The sequence below is a fragment of the Aquarana catesbeiana genome, linkage group LG04 (assembly GCF_042186555.1).
Source record: "Aquarana catesbeiana isolate 2022-GZ linkage group LG04, ASM4218655v1, whole genome shotgun sequence".
NCBI lineage: Eukaryota > Metazoa > Chordata > Amphibia > Anura > Ranidae > Aquarana > Aquarana catesbeiana.
In genome coordinates this window covers 9,969,486-9,984,703 of record NC_133327.1, presented here as the reverse complement: position 1 = coordinate 9,984,703, position 15,218 = coordinate 9,969,486, and the positions used below count along the sequence as shown (strand labels likewise).

General features: G+C 50.1%; 1 protein-coding gene across 1 annotated transcript in view; it reads left to right on the top strand.

Moving 5' to 3' along the window:
- The first annotated feature begins 5,542 nt into the window (after positions 1-5,542).
- Positions 5,543-15,218, top strand: part of XKR6 (XK related 6) — a 298,974-nt gene continuing 289,298 nt past the window's right edge. Inside the window, exon 1 of the mRNA XM_073624820.1 lies at positions 5,543-6,141. Coding sequence (XP_073480921.1) covers positions 5,543-6,141 — 599 coding nt within the window. The remainder of the gene's footprint in view (positions 6,142-15,218) is intronic.

Below are 15,218 nucleotides of genomic sequence, written 5' to 3'. Positions count from 1 at the left end.
CAAGTTTGAGCCAACATCCGTCGGAAAAAATCCTAGGATTTTGTTGTCGGAATGTCCGATCAATGTCCTACCGTGTGTACGGGGCATTAGTCCGTAGGGAGGGGGCAATTTTGAACCCCCCCCCCCTTTGCTTACACACAATCATGTACAACCCAGCCTGAACCTTTTAGCACAGACCAAGCTTTAACTCTTCATGTCTGAATTTATTTAGCATTGGCTATGTTGGGGTTCAGTATGAGGGGGGCACGTCTTAGGTGTGGGGGGCCATCTTGACCCCCCAACACAAAATCATGTACAGCCCAACATGAACCCTTAAACACAGCCCTAGCTTTAACCCTTTATTTCCCAGTCTAAATTTGAATTGTACTAATAATACTGGGGTTCGGGGGAGCCTTCCCCAGGGAGGAAGGCCATTATGAGCCTTCCCCTTTACACACACAATCATATACACCCCAACCTGAACCCTTTAAAACAGTCTCCTCTTTAAACATTCATGTTCCAATCTAGAATTATATTTCATTGGTTATTTTGGGGTTGAGTATGGGGCCCCTTTTTAGGGAAGGAGGCCATTTTGACCCCCCTTGCTTACACACAATCATGTACACTACAAACTGAACAGAGCACAGACCAAGCTTTAACTCTTCATTTCCCAGTCTAAATTTATATTGCATTAATAATATTGGGGTTCAGAGAGGCCCTTTCCAAGGAAGAAGGCCATTTGAACCGCCCCCTCTACACACACAATCATATATAAGGGGGGAGGGGGTTCCTAGGGAGGGAGGCCATCTTTAACCGCTCCTACAAAAACAACCCTTCATGTCCAAGTCTGGTTTTATTTAGAATTGATAATGTTGGGGTACTGGAGAGGACACCTCCCAGGGAAGGAGGCCATCTTTAACCCCCCACACACAACCATGTACACACCGGCCTGATCCATTTCATTCATCTACATCATCGACCCTTCTTGTCCCAGTTTGAATTTTTATTGCATTGGGTATGTTGTGGTTCGTGTAGGCCTTTGCAGGAAGAGAGGTCATCTTGAACCCCCCTTTTTCCTTACACACAATCCTACAACCCCTTAATATAGACACAGCTTTAACTCATCGTGTCCAAGTTTGGATTTATCTTGCATTGGTAATGTTGGGGTACAGGGGGAACACTTCCTATGGAGTGAGGCCATCTTGAACCCCCCCATACACAAACAACCATGTACACCCCAACTCTTCAGTTTATTTTGCATTGGTTATGTTGGGGTTCAGGGAGACTCGTCTTATGAAGGGAGGCCATTTTGTATGATGATGATTACACACAATGACTAACCCGATCCCTCTAATACACCCCCCATCTTTAAGACCCCCATGTCCCAGTGGGAAGAATCTTCTTGCATTGATAATGTTGGGGTTCAGGGGGGTATCCTTGGAGAGGGAGGCCATTTTAAACCCCCCCTCCCCCGTTACACATAATCATATAGAGCCCATTCTGAACCTATTTAATATAGCCCCATAATTAACCCTTCATGTATCTGTCTGGATTTATTATGTACAGGTTATGTTCAAGGGGACCCTTCTCAGAGAGGAAGGCCATCTTGAATTCCATACATAACCATGTATATCCTGATCCCTGAACCTGATCCCCTTAATAAAACTCACTCATTAACACCTTAATGTCCCAGTCTGGATTCATATCGCATTGATTATGTTGGGGTTCAGGGTTTAGGGGGGGCCCATTCCATTCCAGGGAGGGAGGCCATGGTTGGGGGATTCCTATCCCTGGTAGGGAGGTTATTTTGAACCCCCTCCCCCTCCTACACACAATGGTGAACCTGATCCCGATCAAAAAGTCCCATCATCTACCTCTTATGTCCCAGTCTGGAAGGATCGTGTATTGGGAGGGGTTCAAGTATGGGGGACCACTATGCCATGGAGGGGGGCCGGGCCATTTTGAACTCCTTCTTACACACAATGATGAACCTAATCCCTATCATATAGCCCCATCATTACCTCTTATTTCCTATCATGTATTGGTTGTGTTGGGGGTCATGGTTGGGGGGACCCCTATTCCAGGGAGGAAGACCATTTTGATCCCCTCCCCCTCTTACACACAATGATGAACCTGCTCTCTATAATACAACCCCATCATTAACCTCTTATGTTTCAGTCTGGTTGTTGGATCATGTATTGGTTATGTTGGAGGGTTCAGGTATGGAGGACCCCGTGCCATGCAGGGGGGGCATTTTGAACCCCTCCCTCTTCTTACACACAATGATGAACCCGATCCCTATCATACAGTCCCATCATCAACCTCTTTTGTCCCAGTCTGTTTGGATCATGTATTAGTTATGTTGGGGGGTTCAGGTATGGGGGGACCCCATGCCATGCAGGGGGGCATTTTGAACACCTCCCTCCTCTTACACACAATAATGAACCTGATCCCTCTCATACAGTCCCATCATCAACCTCTTATGTCCAAATCTGGTCGGATCATTTATTGGTTATGTAGGGGGGTTCAGGTATGGCGGACCCCATGCCATGAAGAGGGCCATTTTGAACCCCCACTCTCCTCTTACACACAATGATGAACCTAATCCCTATCATACAGTCCCATCGTAAACCTCTTATGTCCCATTCTGTATCTATCATGAATTGGTTATGTTGGGGTTTACGGTTGGGGGGGGGGGGGGGCTTTCCCAGGGAGGGAGACCATTTTGAATCCTCTCCCCACCTCTGAAACACAATGATGTACTTAAACCCTTTCATACAGCCCTATCATTAACCCTGTATGTCTCAGTCTGGATTTAGCATGCATTGGTTATGTTGGGTTTCATGGTTGAGGGAAGACCCCTATCCCAGGGAGGGAGGTCATTTTGAACCCCCTCCTCCCCTCTTACATACAGCGATGAACCTGATCCCTATCATACAACCCCATCATTAACCTCTTATGTCCCAGCCTGGATGAATCATGTATTAATTATGTTGGGGAGTTCAGGTATGGGAGGACCCTATCCTAGGGAGGGAGGCCATTTTGAACCCCCTCACACACAATGATGAACCTGATCCCTATCATACAACTCCATCTTTTACCTTTCATGTGGTTATTTTAGGGTTCAGTGTTGGGGGACCCTTCTAGGGAGGGAAGCCAATTTGACCCCCCCCCCCTTACACATAATGATGAACCTGATCCCTACCATACAGCCCCATTATTAACCTCTGTTGTCCTAGTCTGGATGGATCATGTATTGGTTATGTTGGGGGTTCAGGTATGGGGGTACTATCTCAGGGAGGGAGGCCATTTTGAACCCCCTCCTCCCCTCTTAGATGCAATCATGAACCTGATCCCTATAATACAGCCCCATCATTAACCTCCTATGTCCCAGTCTGGATGGATCATGTATTGGTTATCTTGGGGAGTTCAGGTATGGGGGAACCCTATTCCAGGGAGGGTGGCCATTTTGAACCCCCTCCCCCCTCAAACACAATGATGAACCGGATTCCTATCATACAGCCCCATTATTAACCATTCATGTCCTAGTCTGAATGTATCATGCAGTGCTTATTTTGGGGTCAAGTGTGAGGACCATTCTAGTGAGGGAGGCCATTTTTAACCCCTCCCCCTCACACAATGATGAACCTAAAACCTTTCATACAGCCCTATCAGAAATTCTTGCTGTCCCAGTCTAGATGTATCATGTATTGGTTATGTTGGGGTTCATGGGTGGGGGGGCTCCTTATCCCAAGGAGGGGGGCCCTTTTTCGGAAGGGAGGTTATTTTGAACCCCCTCTTACACACAATGATGAACCTGATTCCTATCATACAGTCCCATCCTTAACCTCTTATGTCCCATTCTGTATCTATCATGAATTGGTTATGTTGGGGTTCACAGTTGGGGGGGCTATCCCAAGGAGGGAGACCATTTTGAATCCTCTCCCCACCTCTGACACACAATGATGTACTTAAACCCTTTCATACAGCCCTCTCATTAACCCTGTATGTCTCAGTCTGGATTTAGCATGCATTGGTTATGTTGGGTTTCATGGTTGAGGGAAGACCCCTATCTCAGGGAGGGAGGCCATTTTGAACCCCCTCCTCCCCTCTTACATACAGCGATGAACCTGATCCCTATCATACAACCTCCTCATTAACCTCTTATGTCCCAGTCTGGATGGATCATGTATTAGTTATGTAGGGGAGTTCAGGTATGGGGGGCCCCTATCCTAGGGAGGAAGGCCATTCTGAACCTCCTCACACACAATGATGAACCTGATCCCTATCATACAACTCCATCTTTTACCTTTCATGTCCTAGTCTGAATGTATCATGCAGTGGTTATTTTGGGGTTCAGTGTTGGGGGACCCTTCTAGGGAGGGAGGTCAATTTGAACCCCTCCCCCTCTCTTACACACAAGGATGAACCTGAACCCGTTCATACAGCCCTAGCAGAAATTCTTTATGTCCCAGGCTAGATGTATCATGTATTGGTTATGTTGGGGTTCATGGGGGGGGGGCTTTCCATCTCAGAGAGGGGTACCCTTCTTAGGAAGGGGGGCCATTTTGAACCCTCTCCCCCCTCTTACACTTAACGATTAACCTGATCCCTACCATACAGCCCTATTATTAACCTCTGTTGTCCCAGTCTGGATGGATGATGCATTGGTTATGTTAGGGGGGATCGTGTATGGGGGGGACCCATCCCAGGGAGGGAGGCCATTTTGAGCCCCCCCTACACAAAATGATGAACCTGATCCCTGTCATACAGCCCTAGGTGGATAATGTGTTGGTTATGTTGGGGGGGTCAGGTATGGGGGGGTCCCTATCCCTGATAGGGAGGCCATTTTGAACCCCCCCTACACACAATGATAGACCTGATCCCTATCATACAGTCCCACCAGTAACCTCTTATGCCCCAGTCTGGGTGGATGATGTAATGGTTATGTTGAGGGGGAGGTCAGGTATGGGGGACCCCTACCCTAGGGAGGGAGGCCATTTTGAACCCCCTCCTACACACAATGATGAACCTAATCTCTGTCATACATCACCATTAACCTCTTATGTCCCAGTCTGGATGGATGATGTAATGGTTATGTTGAGGGGGAGGTCAGGTATGGGGGACCCCTACCCTAGGGAGGGAGGCCATTTTGAACCCCCTCCTACACACAATGATGAACCTAATCTCTGTCATACATCACCATTAACCTCTTATGTCCCAGTCTGGATGGATGATGTATTGGTTATGTTGGGGGGGGGGGGTCAGGTATGGGGGGACCCCTATCCCAGGGAGGAAGGCCATTTTGAACCCCCTTACACACAATGATGGACCTGATCCCTACCATACAACCCCACCATTAACCTCTTATGACCCATTCTGGATAGATGATGTATTGGTTATGTTGGGGGGGATCAGGTATGGGGGGACCCCTATCCCAGGGAGGGAGGCCATTTTGAACCCCCCCTCCCCCCTTTTCTCACCCCTCCCTCTGGGGAAGTGACGTCAGCGGTCCGGAAGCCGGCGGCCCCCCCCAGGAGGAGCGGAGAGAGGGTGAAGGAAGATGGCGGCCAAGTCGGACGGTGTGTTGGGCTCCGGCTTCGCTCAGCTCCGGGAGCCCGGGGCCGGGGTGGAGCGGGAGGAGGAGGAGGAGGGGAGCAGTTCCATCCATATCTGTCATTGTTGTCACACGTCGTCCTGTTATTGGGGCTGCCGCTCCGCCTGCCTGCGCTCCCTGCTGAGCCGGAGAGGGGCCCCCGGGGGCCCGGCGGTGGCGGTGGTGGGGGCGGCTAGGGAGCGGGCCTGGCTGGACTGCCTGTGGATCGTATTGGCCCTGCTGGTGTTCTTCTGGGATGTGGGGACCGACCTGTGGCTGGCGGCGGACTATTACCGGCGGAGGGACTACGTGCCGTGCGCCCTGACCCTTCTCCTCGTCCTCGTCCCCTCCGTCCTCGTCCAGATCCTCAGCTTCAGATGGTTCGCCCAGGACTACAGCGCGGGGGGGCTGGGGGCTGTGCAGGGGCTCAGCAGCCGGGGGCCCCCCATGATGGGAAACACTCACCACCACTACCAGCACTACGGGCCCCCCCATCGGCTCTGCAGACTCTCCGTCTGGGCCTGGCAGACCGTCATCCATGTCCTGCAGATGGGGCAAGTCTGGAGGTAAGGGGGGCTGAGGGGGAGGGGGGCAAGGCTGGAGGTAAGGGGGGCAAGTCTGGAGGTAAGGGGGGGAGGGGGGCAAGTCTGGAGGTAAGGGGGGCAAGTCTGGAGGTAAGGGGGGGGCAAGTCTGGAGGTAAGGGGGGAGGGGGGCACCGGGAGGAGGGGGGCAAGTCTGGAGGTGAGGGGGGCAAGTCTGGAGGTAAGGGGGGCTGAGGGGGAGGGGGGCAAGGCTGGGGGTAAGGGGGCTAAGGGGGAGGGGGGCAAGTCTGGAGGTAAGGGGGGCAAGTCTGGAGGTAAGGGGGGGAAGGGGCAAGTCTGGAGGTAAAGGGGGGAAGGGGCAAGTCTGGAGGTAAGGGGGGAGGGTGGCAAGTCTGGAGGTAAGGGGGGCAAGTCTGGAGGTAAGGGGGAGGGGGGAAAGTCTGGAGGTAAGGGGGGCAAGTCTGGAGGTAAGGGGGGAGGGGGGCAAGTCTGGAGGTAAGGGGGGGGCAAGTCTGGAGGTAAGGGGGGGCTAAGGGGGAAGGGGCAAGTCTGGAGGTAAGGGGGCAAGTCTGGAGGTAAGGAGGGGGCACCGGGGGAGGGGGGTAAGTCTGGAGGTAAGGGGGGCAAGTCTGGAGGTAAGGGGGGCACCGGGGAGGGGGGCAAGTCTGGAGGTAAGGGGGGCAAGTCTGGAGGTAAGGGGGGAGGGGGGCAAGTCTGGGGGTAAGAGGGGCAAGTCTGGAGGTAAGGGGGCACCGGGGGAGGGGGGCAAGTCTGGAGGTAAGGGGGGAGAGGGGGGGCAAGTCTGGAGGTAAGGGGGGACCAGGGGAGGGGGAAAGTCTCGAGGTAAGGGGGGGTGGGGGCAAGTCTGGAGGTAAGGGGGAGGGGGGCAAGTCTGGAGGTAAGGGGGGCAATTCTGAGGCTAGGGGGGGACTGGGGGAGGTGGCAAGTCTGGAGGTAAGCAGGGCAAGTCTGAGGGAGGGGGGGACTGGAGGATGGGGCAAGTCTGGAGGTAAAGGGGGGTTGGGGACTGAGGGAGGGGGAAAGTCTGAGGGGAAGGGGGGGACTGCGGGATGGGGCTGGTCTGGGGGTAAAGGGGGGGGCTGAGTGAAGAGGCAAATCTAGAGGTAAGGGGACAGATCTGAGGGAAGGGGGGCTGAGGAAGGGGCAAGTCTGGAGTAGAGGGAGGGAGACTGAGGAAGGGGACAAGTCTGGGGGTAAGGAGGGGGGCTGGGAGAGGGAAGGGGGGTTAAGTTTGCAGGTAAGGGGAGTTTGGGGGGAGGAGGGGAGCCTGGGAGTAAGAGTTGAGGGCAAATCTGAGTGTGAGAAGAGGGGGCAGGGGAGACTGGAAGTAAGGGAGGAGGGAAAAGTCTGGGGTTTAAGGTGGGGAGGGCAAGTCTTGGGGGTTAGGTGGCTGAGGAAGTCTGGCAGTGAAAGAGGGAAGGGGCAAGGCTGGGGAGAAGGAGAAGGGGCAAGTCTTGGGATAGGGAAGAGAAAGCTATAGGAATGGGGAGGAAGAGGAGGTGCATGTCTGCAGGTAAGGGGGGGGGGGTAAGTCTGGAGGTAGAGGGGTGAGGGGAGGAGACAAGATGGGCTAAGGGAGGGGTGAAGGAAAGGAGAAGAGTCTAGTCTGGGGGTAAAGGAGGGGGCAAGTCTTGGTAAGGGGAAGAAAAGTCTGGAGATTAGGGGGGCATAAGTCTGAGGTAAGGGGGTGGTTGCAGTGGCAAGTCTAGAGGTAAGAAGGACAAGTTTGGAGAAGGGGGGGGCAAGTCTGAAGGAAAGGGGGAGGGGACAAGTTTGGAAGTAAGGGGCACATTTGAAGAACAGGGGAAGCAGGTATTGGGAAAAGAGAAAAGGGGCAAGTCTAGAGGTAAGGGGGGACATCTGTGAAGCAAATGGGAGAGGGGCAAATATAGAGGTAGAGGGAAGGGGGTTGAGGGTACTGCGAAGAAGGCACTAGTAATGGGGTGTACTGGAAGAAGTGACTGGTAATAGGAAGGTACTGGGAAGAAGGCACTGGTTTTGTGTATTTAATAGGAAGTAGGCACACTGGTAATAGAAGTACTAGATTAATTTATATAGTCACAATGTTTTGAAGGGAAGAAAGTACTGGGAATAGACCAACTCTTCCAGGTGGAAGGACGGCTCTAGTAATATAACAAGACATGGGTAATAACTTTCTGGCTAAGCAAAGTTTTTAAGGGAGAGACTATCCCAGTAATATGGGGTACAGCGGAGGACTCCCCCACTGATATGAGGTACAGGGGAGGACTCCCCCACTGATGTGAGGTAAAGGGGAGGACTCCCCCACTGATGTGAGGTGCAGGGGAGGACTCCTCCATTAATGTTGGGTACAGGGGAGGACTCCCCCACTGATGTGAGGTACAGGGGAGGACTCCCCCACTGATGTGAGGTACAGGGGAGGACTCCTCCATTAATGTTGGGTACAGGGGAGGACTCCCCCACTGATGTGAGGTACAGGGGAGGACTCCCCCACTGATGTGAGGTACAGGGGAGTACTCCCCCATTAATGTTGGGTACAGGGGAGTATTCCCCCACTGATGTGAGGTACAGGGGAGGACTCCCCCCACTGATGTGAGGTACAGGGGAGGACTCCCCCCACTGATGTGAGGTACAGGGGAGGCCTCCTCCATTGACTGGGGTACAGGGGAGGCCTCCTCCATTGATTGGGGTACAGGGGAGGCCTCCCCCATTGATGTGGTGTACAGGAGGAGGGGAGGACTCCCCCCAGTGATTCTGCTTTGGAGAATGTGGAATTGTCATATAATGTATATGTTGCACTTGCTCTAGTAATGTGGGATTACGGGTAGAATACATACTGTGTGTAATCTGGAAATTTTTTAATTCATTTTTATTAAAATAAATCCTATTTATGTCCTGATTGTGTTGGAATTCTAAAAGTAAACTGCAATGCACTGTCGGGTGATCGGGCAATGATATGGAGAAGTAATTGTCGGGCAGCGATATACATTTGTCGGGTGGTCGGGCAGTGATATGGAGAAGTATTTGTCGGGTGGTCGGGCGGTGATATGGAGAAGTATTTGTCGGGTGGTCGGTCGGTGATATGGAGAAGTATTTGTCGGGTGGTCGGGTGGTGATATGGATAAGTATTTGTCGGGCAGTGATATGGAGAAGTATTTGTCGGGCAGTGATATGGAGAAGTATTTGTCGGGTGGTCGGGCGGTGATATGGAGAAGTATTTGTCGGGTGGTCGGGCGGTGATATGGAGAAGTATTTGTCGGGTGGTCGGGCGGTGATATGGAGAAGTATTTGTCGGGTGGTCGGGTAGTGGTATGGAGAAGTAATTGTCGGTGCTGGGAATAGGGATCCGATGGTTGTCGGTTATTATTAATAAGGTGTCGGGTGAAGTAGTTATGTGTTACATTTCTTATATTATTTTGGTAATATTTGGGTGCAGTCATGTCATAGCAGGGGCTGTATGTGAATTTCTGTCCTGGTAAAGCTACAATATAATGCAATGACAGGGGAATCAGGGAGTGATGCTGGCAGGCTTAATCCGTGTATAAGAAGAGCAATACAGTGATTTTGGGAAGGGGGGGGGGGGGGGGGGCTGGTATTGAGGTACTGGAAATCATCTGCATGGAGTGTGTATGATGAGTTGGTAAATACAATGTAAATGATTATCTGAAAGATCATATCCATGGGCAGGGAAGATCACACTTGGAATGTGGAGTGTTGGATCGAATGCCCTGGCAAGGTGTTGGTTCAAGGAAAAGTCCACTTACTGTGAGGGGTTGCTGGGAATCACGCACTGTTTTTTTTCTGGAGGGGGGGTTAGGGAAGGGAAATGATGAACTGGCATTAGGGAATAGAGGATGTGGAGCTGTGTTATTTGAAATACAATGTCATGGTTGTGTGCCAGTCCAGTTAATGATCTGGCAATGCATTGGGAAGGGGAATGCAGGATGTATTGTGATAATAATGCAGATGGCTGTGGGTTGCAATATATAATGCATTGCTAATCCTGGAGTATAGTGATATATTGCAATGTATAATGCACTGCTCTTCCAGGAGTATAATGATATATTGCAATGTATAATGCACTGCTCATCCAGGAGTATAATGATATATTGCAATGTATAATGCACTGCTTATCCTGGGGGTATAATGATCTATTGCAATGTATAATGCACTGCTAATCCTGGAGTATAATAATATATTGCAATGTGGGATTACATAGTATAATAGATGACATCCCCAGGGCTGTGGGGGACAGTGCTGTGATAATATGCTGTTTAGACCATGCATCGGCAGTGTAAGGGGTGCAGGGAGTGAATTTACATTGATTTCTGGTTTTCTTATGTGATATTGGAAGATAATGATCTATTAACCTTCTCTTATTGGGAATGTGGCCCTCGCTGGGTTCTGGGGCCACACTGGATAACCTTCCGGAAGAAAATTATACAATAATTATACAATCTAATATAGCCTATATAACCCAACTCCTTCCTTTACTGAGATTACACTGCAAGGCTCACTCTGCCCCCCCCCCCCAGCACATCTTCTGATCGCTTTGTATTTCCAGACACGCTGCACATTTGGGGGGGATGATGGGCTGCGTAGGCTGAAACGTTTGCTGCAATGTCAGGAGCTGGGCTTGGTGTGCTTGGCAGCCAGGTCAGGTATTGTGTGGGCGCTGGGAGCTGTCCTCAGTGCTAGGTTGTAATGACTGTAGTGGGAGCTGTAATCCTTCTGGGCTGCAGTGACTGTGCTAGGAGCTGTCATTGGGGCTGAATTGCAGTGACTGTGCTGGGAGCTGTCTTCAGTGCTGGGCTGCAATGACTGTACTAGGAGCTGTACTGCTTCTGGGCTGTAATGACTTTATTGGGAGCTGTAATGCTACTGGGCTGCAGTGACTGTGCTGGGAGCTGTCCCTGGTGCTGAGTTTCAGTGATTGTACTAGGAGCTGTCCATGGTGTTGAACTGCAACGACTGTACTTGGGAACTGTCCCTGGTGCTGAACTGCAGTGAATGTGCTGGGAGCTGTCCCTGGTGCTGAACTGCAGTGAATGTACCGGGAACTGTCCATGGTGCTGAACAGGAGTGACTGTACTGGGAGCTGTCCCTGGTGCTGAAATGCGCTGAATGTAGTGGGAATTGTCCATGGTGCTGAACTGCACTGAATGTACTGGGAACTGTCCATGGTGCTGAACAGTAGTGACTGTACTGGGAGCTGTCCTTAGTGCTGGGCTGCAATGAGTGTACTAGGAGCTGTACTGCTTCTGGGCTGCAATGACTGTACTAGGAGCTGTACTGCTTCTGGGATGCAGTGACTGTACTTGGGGCTGTCATTGGTGCTGAACTACAGCAACTGTACTGGGAGCTGTCCCTAGTGTTGAATGGCAGTGACTGTACTGGGAATTGTCCTGGTGTAGTAACTGTACTAGAAGCTCTCCCCAGTGCTGGGCTACAGTGACTCTGCTGTGCGCTATCCCTGGTGCTGAACTGCAGTGACTGTACTGGAAGCTGTTACTGGTGCTGAACTGCAGTGACTGTACTGGGAGATGTCCCTGGTCCTGATTTGCAGCGACTGTACTAAGATCTGTCCCAGGTGCTGATCTGTAGTAACTGTACTGGGAGATGTCCCTGGTCCTGATTTGCAGCGACTGTACTAAGATCTGTCCCAGGTGCTGATCTGAAGTAACTGTAGTGGGAACTGTCCCTGGTCTTGAACCACAGTGATTTTACTGTGAGTTGTCCCTGATGCAGTGACTGTACTGGGAGAAATACGTAATGCATTGACTGTACAGGGAGCTGTCTGTGGTTCTGAACTGCAGTGACTGTACTGGGAGCTGTCCCCAGTGCAGCGTCTATACTGGCAGCTGTCCTTGGTGAATTGACTGTACTGTGAGCTGTCTTCGGGGCTGTGACTGTACTGGGAGCTAAGCCATCCCTGGTGCTGAACTGCAGTAACTGTGTAAGTGGAGGTAGTAATGCAGCATACACAGCCCTCTGCCATCCAGCACCTGGGATTCTCTGTCTTCTATTTCAGCACCCTGTTTAGTTGCGCCCAACTGTCTTTGAGCTCAGTACACTTGCTCAATAGTCTACCGTGCTTTATCACTTGCACTACTATGTCTACTACACCTGTGACTTGCTTTATCTTCTGTCCCCCATTGACTGGCGGTGTTGGTGCTTGCTCCTGAGCAGACTCTGTTCTCCTATCCGGTGTCGTTGGTTTATACACTAAGTCCTAGTTCTGGCTCCATGGGCAGTATCTGTATTGACCCTTGCTCTACATAACTTCTACTTCCCTGCAAACTTTACAGCTTTCAGCTCTGTGGCCATTTTTGCTTGGTGTCCTCAATTTTGATCTCTGACTTTCTTCTGATGCCCTACATCCTGATCTTTGGCTGTCTCCTGATGCCCCACACCCTAATCTCTGACTGTCTTCTAATTTCCCATATCCTGATCTCTGGCTGTCTTCTGATGTCCTACACCCTGATCTCTGGCTGTCTTCTGATGTCCTACACTTTAAACTCTGGCTGTCTTCTGATGTCCTATGCTCTAAGCTCTGACTGCCTTCTGATGTCCTACACCCTGATCTCTGACTGTCTTCTGATGTCCTACACCCTGATCTCTGACTATGTTCTGATGTCCTACATCCTGATCTTTGACTGTCTCCTAATGCCCCACACCTTAATCTCTGACTGTCTTCTGATTTCCCATATCGTGATCTCTGACTGTCTTCTGATGTCCTACACCCTGATCTCTGACTGTCTTCTGATGTCCTACACCCTAATCTTTGACTGTCTTCTGATGTCCTACACCCTGATCTTTGACTGTCTTCTGATGGCCTACACCCTGATCTTTGACTGTCTTCTGATGTCCTACGCCCTGATCTTTTACTGTCTTCTGATGTCCTACACCCCAATCTTTGACTGTCTGATGTCCTACATCCTGATCTTTGACTGTCTTCTGATGTCCTACACCCTGATCTTTGACTGTCTTCTGATGTCCTACACCCTGATCTTTGACTGTCTTCTGATGGTCATCTGGTGTCCTACACCCTAATCTCTGACTGCCTTCTAATTTCCCATATCTCAATCTCTGGCTCTCTTCTGATGTCCTACACCCTGATCTCTGGCTGTCTTCTGATGTCCTACGCTCTAAACTCTGACTGTCTTCTGATGTCCTAAACCCTGATCTCTGACTATGTTCTGATGTCCTACATCCTGATCTTTGACTGTCTCCTAATGCCCCACACCTTAATCTCTGACTGTCTTCTGATTTCCCATATCCTGCTCTCTGACTGTCTTCTGATGTCCTACACCCTGATCTTTGACTGTCTTCTGATGTCCTACACCCTGATCTTTGACTGTCTTCTGATGTCCTACACCCTGATCTTTGACTGTCTGATGTCCTACACCCTGACCTTTTACTGTCTTCTGATGTCCTACACCCTGATCATTGACTGTCTTCTGATGTCCTACACCCTGATCTTTGACTGTCTTCTGATGTCCTACACCCTGATCTTTGACTGTCTTCTGATATCCTACACCCTGATCTTTGACTGTCTGATGTCCTACACCCTGATCTTTGACTGTCTTCTGATGTCCTACACCCTGATCTTTGACTGTCTTCTAATGTCCTACACCCTGATCTTTGACTGCCTTCTGATATCCTACACCCTGATCTTTGACTGTCTTCTGATATCCTACACCCTGATCTTTGACTGTCTTCTGATATCCTACACCCTGATCTTTGACTGTCTTCTGATATCCTACACCCTGATCTTTGACTGTCTTCTGATGTCCTACACACTGATCTTTGACTGTCTTCTGATGTCCTATACCCTGGTCTTTGACTGTTTTCTGATGGTCATCTGATGTCCTACGCTCTAAACTCTGGCTGTCTTCTGATGTCCTACGCTCTAAACTCTGACTGTCTTCTGATGTCCTACACCCTGATCTCTGACTATGTTCTGATGTCCTACATCCTGATCTTTGACTGTCTCCTAATGCCCCACACCTTAATCTCTGACTGTCTTCTGATTTCCCATATCCTGCTCTCTGACTGTCTTCTGATGTCCTACACCCTGATCTCTGACTGTCTTCTGATGTCCTACACCCTGATCTCTGACTGTCTTCTGATGTCCTACACCCTGATCTCTGACTGTCTTCTGATGTCCTAAACCCTGATCTTTAACTGTCTTCTGATGTCCTATACCCTGATCATTGACTGTCTTCTGATGTCCTACACCCAGATCTTTGACTGTCTTCTGATGTCCTACACCCTGATCTTTGACTGTCTTCTGATATCCTACACCCTGATCTTTGACTGTCTTCTGACGTCCTATACCCTGGTCTTTGACTGTCTTCTGATGGTCATCTGGTGTCCTACACCCTAATCTCTGACTGTCTTCTGATGTGCTAAACCCTGATCTCTGACTGTCTTCTGATGTGCTATACCCGGATCTCTGACTCTTCTGATGTGCTACACCCGGATCTCTGACTGTCTTCTGATGTGCTACACCCGGATCTCTGACTGTCTTCTGATGTGCTACACCCGGATCTCTGACTGTCTTCTGATGTGCTACACCTGGATCTCTGACTGTTCTATAGCTCTGCTGTCTGTACAGTACTATCAGTGTTACTGTTACACATAAATGTCTCAATTTGCTCTTTTCTCTCGAATAATACTGTGTACTTTTAATGTTTTACCTCCTACAAGGCTCTCTAACCGCTCTATTTAGTAAAGAGATTGTTCACTTTTACCGCACTCTATCATTGAATTGCTTTTATGTCCGCCTTGCTGCCACTTTTTTTTTTTTTTTTTAAGTGCCTTAGTCATATATTATATACAGTTACGCTCATCTTTTATGGATTCTGCTGATTCTCCCAGGATATGGCCATAATATCTGCTGTCTGTAAACTAAAAGAGCCAGTAAGTCCCCCCTCCCACCCACCAGACATCCTTCTGCCTCGCAAGGAGATCAGTCTGTGATATAAGACACCTTGCCCAGGCTGCAGAATGTCATTCTGTCTGAAACGAAAGGAGGAGAGGTTGGCCCTGTGCAGTATTCCTAACCGTTCAGTGGCCCGCTGTTTGAGGAATTCCA